This window comes from Gastrolobium bilobum, unplaced genomic scaffold, assembly GCF_033153095.1.
Source record: "Gastrolobium bilobum isolate Gb01-03AN ecotype WA unplaced genomic scaffold, APGP_CSIRO_Gbil_v1 utg11783, whole genome shotgun sequence".
Classification (NCBI taxonomy): domain Eukaryota; kingdom Viridiplantae; phylum Streptophyta; class Magnoliopsida; order Fabales; family Fabaceae; genus Gastrolobium; species Gastrolobium bilobum.
In genome coordinates, this window is record NW_026895236.1 from 4728 (window position 1) to 15672 (window position 10945).

Sequence of the window (10945 nt, forward strand, 5' to 3'; positions counted from 1 at the left end):
AATTAATTACACTTGATTTACTAATTAATTAAGATGGGCTATTATAAAAATAACCAGATCAAAATAGTTCAATTTGTTCATTATCTGAGGATTAGACATTTAAACAAGGAAAATATTACTCTCCTGTCACCATAATATAACTTCTCTCATTATCTCTCACTTCGATTTTTGCACCTCATCTTTTTCTTTTTTTCTTTTTTCTTGTAACAGTGGGACCCACCCATTTTCTCTCTATAACATAAGATAACTATCTTATGTGAAATGAGACTAATAAAATCCTTTAAACAATTATGGAGTCGCTAATACATTTTGTCTTGGGGTGTTTCAGGTTATTGGAGGAGGGAGGAACAATATTTACCTTTGAGAGGCCTGAGAAAAAGTTCTCTTTGAAAAGTGTTTTGAGAATCCACAATCCCCAATTTTATTGGAAGGTATGTCCTTTTTAATTCATACATGAATTATTAATGTCATTCTAGCTCTATAAGTTACAAGATCTGCTTATCTTTGCCAATGCAACTATAATTAATTGTATTTGGCAAGAAAATAAAACTTAAATTATGAGTTTTTCAGGTGATGACACATGCTGATTTAGGTCTTGCAAATGCATATATCAATGGTGACTTTTCATTTGTTGATACAGACAAAGGACTTTTAAATTTTATTTTGGTAAGCAGACTGATCTAAATCTTTCCAAGATTTGTCTCTTTTGCCCTTTTCTCTTTACTTTCATGTACCTTGGTGTGTTTTTCTGTAGATTCTCATAGCCAACAGAGATTCAAACAAATTAAAGCAGAACAGGTAAGATTGTAAAGAAGCCTACATCATAGTATTACTCATATTTGTGTATCATCATTTTCCCTTTTCTATGTTTTAGGGGTTGGTGGACCCCAGTTTTCTTTACAGCTGGTTTAGCATCTGCAAAGTTCTTCATTCAGCATGTTTTGAGGAAAAATACTCTCACACAGGCTCGCAGGAACATCTCTCTGCATTATGATTTGGTATATGATCATTATTCAAGATGTTCTAGGAACTAGTTGCAGCAAGAACATATCATACATTAATATTGTGTCAGAATATAAATAGTTATGCACAATCACAAATATGAAAAATGAAATACTGTTTACATAAAAATCTGGCTCATAATCAAATTTTAAAGCTGGGATTTGATCTAAGAATGAATGTATCTGTTGAAGCATTCTTAAAGACACTCTGAATAAGATAGATATTTTAAGCATTAAGTGACATATGGTAGTCAAATGTGGTTAGCAGATCTACTACATACATGAACAACTTGGGGATATATCTCCCTATCTTTTGGGGCTTTTTTTTCTTGATATATATATATATATATATATATATATATATATATATATATATATATATATCAGTTGCAGACTTTCTGTATATAAAATCTCAATAGCAAATTCTGATTTTGGGAAACCGTTATATGTCAACAAGAAATTGTAGCTAGACAAAGAAGTGTTGTTGGACTTCTTAATTACTCTCCTTTATGTGATCTTATTTTATGCCTCATGTTCCATTTTATGTTAATCTTCTGTATTTTTTATTTTTTGAGTGCTGAAATTCAGCCACAAAAATCTTTCGATTATTATTATTATTCTTATTATTTTTACCTTCTTTATAGAGCAATGAATTCTTTTCACTTTTCTTGGATGAAACAATGACATATTCATGTGGGGTGTTTAAGGTAAGAACAATTACTTTCTGACACTTAAATCCAAATTTCATGTAAAAGAGATATTTATTTCTTCAATTGATGCAGTTGCACTAATTAATGCTTTGCTTCATTTCTTCTTTAAATTATCTGGTAGAATGAAGATGAAGACTTGAAAGATGCACAGATGAGAAAAATCTCTATGCTGATTGAAAAAGTAAGTGCATTGTCTTTGATTTCCATTTTGTTAATATTTTAGTTGATTTCTTGCCAAAGGTCTATTATGATTTACCTTTAAATAAATCTAGGCTAGAATAGCTAGAGAACATGAAATTCTTGAGATTGGATGCGGATGGGGAAGCTTTGCAATTGAAGTTGTTAAACAAACTGGTTGCAAGTACACTGGCATCACTTTATCTAAGGAGCAGCTGAAATTTGCAGAAAATAGAGTTAAAGATGCTGGCCTTAAGGTATTAAACAAGAACCTTTTTTAACATGGTGACATCCACCATAGGTTTCATAAATTTCTTTATACAAAAGATCCTAGATTCCTTGTAAACTAAGTAAAAGCCAGACAAATTGTCAGAATAGAACTAATTCACTGCTTCCAGGACCACATAACATTTCTACTTTGTGACTATCGCGAATTGCCCGAGAAATGCAAATATGATAGAATTATATCGTGGTGAGCTATTTTTCTTTTTAATTTTGCTGGATCATGTCTAATAACAAAATTTTCAACATACTGCATAACCTGTATGAGCATATTACAGTGAAATGATAGAAGCTGTTGGCCATGAGTATATGGAAGAGTTCTTTGGTTGTTCAGATTCAGCATTGGCAGATGATGGACTTCTTGTTCTCCAGGTATTTCATAATTTAGTGTACCTTTAGTATTCAATGTGGTTTTTATGTAACAGGTATGCAGGTTTAAGCAAATAGTTGCCACAAACTATACTCTTCTTTGAAATTTAAATTGCTGCTAACAATTGAACATTATCTTCTAGTTCACATCAATACCGGATGAGCGATATGATGCGTATAGGCGCAGTTCTGAGTTTATAAAGGAATATATTTTTCCAGGATGTTGCATACCATCTCTAAGTAGGGTAACATCAGCCATGGTAGCTGCATCCAGACTATGGTACATGTTACTTTTTAGTGCTGAGTAGTGAGTTCTACCTACCAATGAGCATTTGATTCATTCTTCTGTCTTACTCAAAACAAATATTCTTGAATGCAGTGTTGAGCACACTGAAAACATTGTAATTCATTACTACCAAACTCTGAGATGGTGGAGAAAGAATTTTCTGGAAAACCACAGGTATTTTAATAATTATGTTGACATTTACTTCTGAATATCCAATTAAATTAGCTATTTACACTAGTTAAAGGGCAAAAAGGAAAACCCTGTTGCACAAGGCTCCCCTACTTGTGAGGGTCGATTGTACGCAACCTTGCCTTTGTATTTTTGCAAAAAAGTTTTTTTCTAGATTCGAACCGACCTTGTGGTCACGAAGAACAATCTTACCGCTATTTCAAGGCTTGCCCTCTAGCTATTTATATTTGTTAATTCTGGAAAATTTATATGTGTGTTGTCAGAAAAATCCTGGCTCTTGGATTTGATGAAAAGTTCATCCGGATGTGGGAATACTATTTTGATTACTGTGCAGCTGGCTTTAAATCTCGCACACTTGGGAACTATCAGGTTTGTACTCAGTAACTATTATAAGCTTGGAGCAATTTGATGCTTTATAATCATTAGGCATGACTTGACATAGATATAAGGATTCATTTTTCTTTATTTTTTTTGTGGAAGAATTTATTTAACCATAAATTAGAGACTATATGCTTGCTAATTTAATTAACTTTCCAAATCTTCTACTCTGTGGCACGCACAAAATATGAAGTCTTCAGTCTTCATCAGTTGCACGTTGATTATTTAGCATTATGTTATCTCAAGACACCATAAGCTTTTGGTGATATCTAAAGTCCAGAAACAAGTTTCTTTGTTATCATTAACAATGGTTCAAAACTCACGCTTACAATCCAAGTTTTATACTCTCCTATTATTTATTAAGTGTTTAAAAGCTTTTGCCTTCTCTGTATTTCCACTTTTTTGTCTGGATTTTTGTTCCTCAAACCTTCACAAAGTGACACTCTGGGTGCTAGCTATCATCCCACAAGAAAAATCTCAATCCAAACTATGATTTGGATAAACCCGTAATCATTTTACCTACCTACTTCCCTTAAAATTTCTTTGGCACCTTTTTTTATTGTGGTATCACTTAACAGATGACAGTTAGATTATTGCTTCCCATGAATGATTAGGATCCTTTCAGATGATATGGTTATTACAAATAACACGTGAGAGGATTCATTTCCGTAAAATATTGAGGTACCATATGTAAGGTAGACCATAAGCACCTTCCATGATTAAATCTATCAGCAAAATAGTAGTTTCTAGAAAGACAAGCTGAAATTCATAGGAAACTTGGTATTAGTGGTCGCAAATGTGAGACTTTACCTGAAATTTAGGCTACTGATCTTCATGTACATAACCAACATCATCAGGCATCATTCAACAGTGGCCTCCAAATTTATGCTATTCTTAGCTATTGAGCACTTGAATAAAACTGAAGTTAATTTGATAGTGTCATTAATAATAAATTTAGGGGAAGGTTAAACTTGTACTGATGTAACAATAAGAAGTTTTATACTTATTTTTTGTCATTGTTCCACTTGCATCCAAAGTCTTATATAATTAAAAAATTAGAGCTGTTAGATACAAGTGAAAATAAACGGCTAAAATTGATAGTATAACTTATACCAGTATAAATTAATCCTAGATTATATTGCCTATAGTTGGAATTGAAACAAGTAAATAATTGGTTTTATGTACCATGTAGATGGTTTTCTCACGCCCTGGAAACAATACTGCATTCAGCAATGTGAAGACCTGATCCGAACAGATTGTGACGAGAAATTCATATAAAAGCTTGCCCTTAGCCTGTTAATTTGCATTTCTCAATATCAAGAGAGATCAAGTCAATGGGAAATAAATAAAACTTGGGCCGTACTCACACTTGGCCCACTTTAGGAGTGTTATCATAGCTTAGGTAGATTACAGAATTGGTTCTTGCAGATTCGGTAATGAAGACATTTAGTTTTATTTTTAGTTGTGGTATTTTGTAATTTTGAGACTGAATATTATGTAACAATGCTCATCTTCTATGAAAATTTTCTTTCAGTCTCATACTTACCATGCATTTTAGCTTTAATCATCGGAATGAATCTCCCCTCATATATAAGCAAGGCGTACATCTTTTGGCCTTGCGTTTTGCACTCAAACCCATAGTATGCACCTCATCCATTATATCTCTAATCCCAGGATTCTCCCCTCATATATAAGCAAAGTGTACATCAAATATGGTTTTTTGTTTTAGCTACACTTATCGCCTTTATTGCTTTGAATTTAACTTAGTGTTCGACGCCTTTAAAACTATCTCATCCTCATTTCCTACTAGTAAACTACGACTGCCAACTGGTGTGAAACTCTTTGATTGATTAAACCACTCCTAGGGTTCAAAGTGGAACAATCGATTTTCTTAAACTAAAAATAAAATTTGCCATGAAGTAAATAAAAAAATAGCGTATGGTGTGTTTAACTTGGATCGTACTTATCCTGAATAACGAGCAAGTAATAAGGCCAAATATAAATATTCTGTTTAATTATACTTCGTTTCAGAAATTTATAAGAAAGACACTAACTCATCTTGTGGAAATACTTAATGAATTTGATTTTGGTGTATTGTTAATGTCAAAACTTTCTACTTGTATTTAATAATAAATTATGACATCATTAAAGATAATAAATTTTTAAAAAATAAACTAAACATTTGCAATGTTTTTATGATTGAACCCTACAATACTGAAAGTGTCCCTGTGTATTGAAAGAATAAATTCATGAGCAATTATTTGATGTTAGTTTAATGGGAAAAGTTCACCAATGTCCTTGTGATTTGCTTCACAATCACCTATGCCCCTGTGATTTTTTTTCTATCACATATATCCCTGTAGTTTGCAAAAAAAAATATTTTTTATCACATATACCCCTAGAGTTTTTTATATTTTACAAAGCACAGAAACATATGTGATACAATAAAAATCACAAGAACATAGGTGATTCTGAAGCAAACCACAGAAGCATTGATGAACTTTTCCCTAGTTTAACTCAGGACAATGGAAGGTATCGGATACGATTGCAACCACCCCATGATAATGGAGAGCACCCGCAACGCATGTCATGTAGGGAGGGCTATGTCGCTTACCTGAACGACACAATTGGCCTTTTCGTTTTGAAGCTCCCATGATAATTACCAATCGGTGGAATAGAGACAGCACGTTCTAACATCCCGATATTATTTTTAGGGTTTTATAAGAGTTATGTTGTAAAAAAGGTAATTGTGTAATGTTATAAAGATTCGTTTTGTGTGCCGTAATATTTTATTTTTATTTTCTTCAAAAAGTGTGAGCCCCACAAAATGTTGTATGTGTAGGAAAGTTTATTGTGTCATGTTAAATGACAAATGCAAACTCCTTATTTTTTATGATAAAATATGTCTGCCCGGCATTATCTGGAGATTCCACCAGATTATTCAACATTTTAACAAGGATAGGGTAGTTATGTAATTCACAATAGGAGATAAACGACTACAAATATCCTCTACATAATTCAAAGAAAAATTAAGTAATTCAGTTAGTTCAAAATTCCATTTTGGTTTCTTCATAGTCAACACAAGTCACCCAAAAATAATAATAATAATAATAATAATAATCAAGTACAAACCAAGAGTAAGGTTCACACAGAAATTAACAAACATGTTCAACATTGACAAGCTCATTATTTAAACAAGAAAAAGTAAATTATACAACTATATATTAACTCATCACCCGTTTCCATATCATATTACCTTTATTTACTCAAATATAGAAATAAATAATGGTCATAACACGACACTTGATAGACTAGAAAACCTAATACTAGGTCATTACTACCAAGAGAAAAAGACAGCACAACTACAATCTCCTTGATCAACCTGAAAATTAGGAACAGAAAGCACATACCACAAAGCAATATAAATTTAACCCAATCAGAACTGAAACAATAGCAACAAGACTAAAACTTAAAGATAACCCATAAATGCCAAGAATGAAAACAAAAAAAAGGGTGAGGTAATGAGCAAATCCTATCTTAGAAAAAACAGACACATCACGGTCAACATTTTTAGATTAAAAAAATTCTCTGGGGTTAGCATATCAAAAGAATGTCAGAATCTAGAGTAAGAATTAAAATGTCACCTAAAATTCAAGCTAAAATTTTAATCAGCCACAGCTAACTACTTAAGTCAACGTACCGCAAACATTCACCACAAATCAGATTGAAGATTAGGAAATTCAACGCTGCTTTGGTCCAGAAAAACACAAAATGACTGAACAAAGAACAATCCTTGCTGAACACCCCTGATCAAGCCCCCTATGAAGCTTGTGATCAGCCTTGAGTGGACACTTAGCTCCACTTCAGTACTCCTGCACCTCTCCTCCTGTACAACACAAGTGCAAATACAGGGGGAAATGATTATGCCATCCTCAAAGTTTCAACTATCACTACCACTATCGCTACCCATTATGAAGTGATCAACTCAAGTGTCCACTGCTACTGCTATCAGTAAATAGCTCGAATATATCTCCTTATTTCTACTTGTCATGACAAATAAAGCATGTGTCTCTACAAAAACTTTTAGTATCACCTAAGTCTAGTTAGAGGGGACAAAGTACGCATAATAAAAACACCAAGACAACACACGGATAATTAACTCAATCAAACCACATATAAGGTTAAATAAGCTACTATAGCTGAAATGCAACAAAGAACTAACAATTCCAAAAATACTAGAATCATAAGCACGCAAATTTAAAGCTACACGCAGAAAGAGACTAAATAGAAAGTAGCATCTAGTATCTCTTCAAAAATACTTATTATAAACTAAGGGGGATACTGCAAACTACTGGGATTTGAGCAACCCAACCAGTCCCATTGTGTATTGACATCGAACTTGAGCCACTCCATTGCCGCAGGGAAGAATTCATTGAGCACGTAATTAAAGACTTGCATCCACAAGTTGAAGTTGAAGATCCAATAAAAGATTTAACTGTCAAAATTACTGCTGTTGGGCTTGTCGGGACTGAGCACTGCCATAGCCACCACCATAACCACCTTGTCCAGCATGAGCACCATTTCCCTGAGGAGTACCATAATGTCCTGATGACTGAGTTGGTTCAGATCTCCATGCTGCATTTCCATACCCTGAATTCCCATTTGCATCGCTATAGCCACTACCCATATAGCTACCGCCACTACCTTGTAGTTCACTCCCGACTGGACCACTAGCATTAACATTTGGGGCACTCCCAGAACGCCCTCCGACAGCACCATACACACCTGGGTTCCCATAAGAATTATCACTCCCACCATACCCACCATATCCATAACCTTGATTCCCATATCCAGCAACTCCACTAGGGGATTGACCTGCAGATGCTGAACCAGGGACACCAACAGCAGATCCAGCACCACCACTTGCAGCACCCCAAGGGGCGGTGTTCCCATAGCCCATTGAACCATAACCAGAGGGCGCCTGAGCAGGCCATGAACTCCTTGCGCCACCCGGGGGACCACCAACATAAGCAGCATTAGGGACATTTGGATTCCCATATGTTGCGCCAGCAGGTCCACCATACCCAGCAGCAGCAGCACCATAGCTTCCATACGCACCATAACTAATGGCACTATTAGCCGGACCATACCCATACCCAGGAGCACTATACCCAGAAGAGCCATAAGGTGGGAATCCACCTGCAGTGTTTTGAGGCTGCATATACCTACTGGAATCCATCCGACCATCATATGCATTTTGGTTGCCACCAGATGCCCCATACCCCTGATACCCACCACTGCCGCCGCCACCACCACCACCACCACGGCCACTTGCACCAGGATTGGCATCCTTGGGAAGTGCACGCTTTACCTCTACTTGTTTACCATTTAAATCATGAAATGACTTGTGCAAAACTCTATCAACTGCATCTTCACTTTCAAAAGAAATAAAACCAAATCCTCTAGTTCGTCCAGTAATCTGGTCATACATGACTACCACATCAGTTACCGGGCCATAAGCCTCAAAGTATTGACGAAATTTTTCTTCGGTCAGGGTAGGAGGCAACCCTCCAACAAATATTTTTTTGGTCCTGATATTACCACCATTTCCAGAATTCCTAGTATTGGGATTTCCAGTTCTGGAAGTGACAGAAATTTGTTGATCCTCTCTTGAGAAGGCTCTCTTGACATCAACCTGCATAATAAATTATAACAAAAGTTCTGAATTACACATATAATCAATGATGAGAAGAAAAATCATAAACAGGACCACATTTCAATATTCCACAATTATCAATATCATCAAAGCTAATCTTTTAGGTTGAGCCATTCAGTCCTGTTTTCAGACCATTGTGCATATCTAAAAACAGAAAAACCATAACATGATAAAAAAACTGTCACTGCATCCAACAAGAACTGCATAGACATGTTCATTCATGCAAACAAATATTATAAAACGAAAAATACAAGCATATCTTAGCATTCTTGCATGTCATCAAGGTGGATCACATATTTGCAGCTCGAAAGATTTCTGATGTTTTTTCTTTTCATAATTTCATTAAATAAGATTCAAATGTTCAGGAACTTTTTAACATTATTCTCATCTGTCACAAGCATGAACAAGAATACTTAAAACATAATGAATCAAACACAACAATTCCAAGCAACAACATGTCAAAAGCAATAAAGCCAAACATAACAACACACAAGCTTGTCATTCCACTTAACATGCAATAGCGGAAGTAAAATATGATATTATCCAATAACTTGATTAAAAGATATTCAAATAGGCAGCTAATGAGGCCTCCAACCAAAGAAATTAATTAATAATGCCTAAACCTCTCCTTGAAAAATAAAGCTCATTTCACAGCCAATGACAAAACAATCAAACATATTACCCCACACATCAAACAGTAAATAGCCTTCCACACCATGTGATGGAGAAAGATGCATCTTTTTAACTTTCCATAACACATTCATCCAATGACAGTGGTTACTAAACTGCTAGCTAGCTGCACAACTACTATTTGAGTCTCACAACTATGTCCACAAACAAAATACCCAAAACTGTCATCATTTTACAGTGTCCTAATGAATATATCTGAATTTAACACAATAAAATTAAATCAAGAAAATAATAACAATAATTAGGCCACATAATCTAAAATGAAAACTATTCCACCATATACCCATAAACATAACCAATCCAGAGATGACCCATTTGAAATCAAAAACCGAAAAATTAAAACCCAACAAAAATAAAGCTATTATTCATTCAATAAAACAAAGGGGCATAAGAAAGAAAAGAAAAAGAAAGGGTTTTGATTACGGTTCTTCCGTCGATAACGTGCTTGTCTTGGAGAAGATTGTCGAGAATGGAAGGATCGGAAAAGACGACGAAAGCGAAGCCTCTGGGTTTGCCAGTGTTCTTCTCTCTCATGACGGAAGCGTGAGAGACATCACCGTAGTTCCCGAAATACTCTTTCAGCTTCTCCTCTGTTGTGTCCCAAGAAATCCCACCAATGAACACTTTTCCTTGATCTGAATCCATCACTCACTTTCTCTCTCCCTCTCTCTCTCTCTCTCTATCTTTCGAGTTGAAAGGTGGGATTTTGGGTTTGGAAATGGAAGAGAGGGTTTGTGGGGTGTGGCTGATTCGGTAGAGAGAGAAAGAGAGAGTGTGCGAATGTGAACGTGAATGTTAATATGTGTGTTGTATTTGGCTATTATGTGCTTTTTAAGAGAGAGGGGAAAGTATTTAGTTTTAACGGATGAGATTTGTTTTGATTCTATGATTAAAACTTGATTGGCTTTTCCTAGCATACACATACTGAGTTACACATAAGAAATGATGTGCTCCTATTTCAAATGAGTGGTCATTATATTTTAATTAATCCCAATAGTGATACCTTGGACTTACAAAGACCGTGATGGGCTTTAAATTTTATTTTATTTTACGTATTACTTCTTTTAAAGGAATTTTTTTAAAAAATTAATAGTTATTTTGTATTTGATCAATGTTTTGGATGTAAAAGTGCTTTTTTTTTTTATAA

General features: G+C 34.8%; 2 protein-coding genes across 5 annotated transcripts; one reads left to right on the forward strand and one right to left on the reverse strand.

Moving 5' to 3' along the window:
• The first annotated feature begins 290 nt into the window (after positions 1-290).
• LOC133301323 (uncharacterized) lies at positions 291-4855 on the forward strand. Its single transcript, XM_061500954.1, has 13 exons — positions 291-431; positions 571-666; positions 755-798; positions 875-998; positions 1646-1708; positions 1833-1892; positions 1984-2145; positions 2287-2360; positions 2449-2542; positions 2683-2819; positions 2919-2999; positions 3278-3383; positions 4585-4855. Exons 1-13 carry the CDS (start codon positions 291-293, stop codon positions 4636-4638), a joined length of 1236 nt encoding a protein of 411 aa, XP_061356938.1. The 3' UTR covers positions 4639-4855.
• A 1690-nt stretch (positions 4856-6545) lies between these two features.
• Positions 6546-10586, reverse strand: LOC133301385 (heterogeneous nuclear ribonucleoprotein 1-like). 4 transcript variants are annotated; one of them, XR_009750187.1, is made up of 4 exons: positions 10222-10586; positions 7765-9087; positions 7093-7278; positions 6546-6774 (listed from the first exon to the last, which is right to left on the reverse strand). XR_009750187.1 is itself a non-coding variant. In XM_061501028.1 (3 exons), the coding sequence occupies exons 1-3, from the start codon at positions 10441-10443 to the stop codon at positions 7897-7899; spliced, it is 1323 nt and encodes a 440-aa protein (XP_061357012.1). In that variant the 5' UTR covers positions 10444-10586; the 3' UTR covers positions 7522-7896. The 4 variants fall into 4 exon arrangements, 2 of the variants coding, with proteins under 2 accessions (XP_061357012.1, XP_061357003.1); XR_009750185.1 differs by having other exon boundaries at positions 6546-7278; XM_061501028.1 differs by lacking the exons at positions 6546-6774; positions 7093-7278 and having other exon boundaries at positions 7522-7997; positions 8088-9087.
• Positions 10587-10945: the final 359 nt, after the last annotated feature.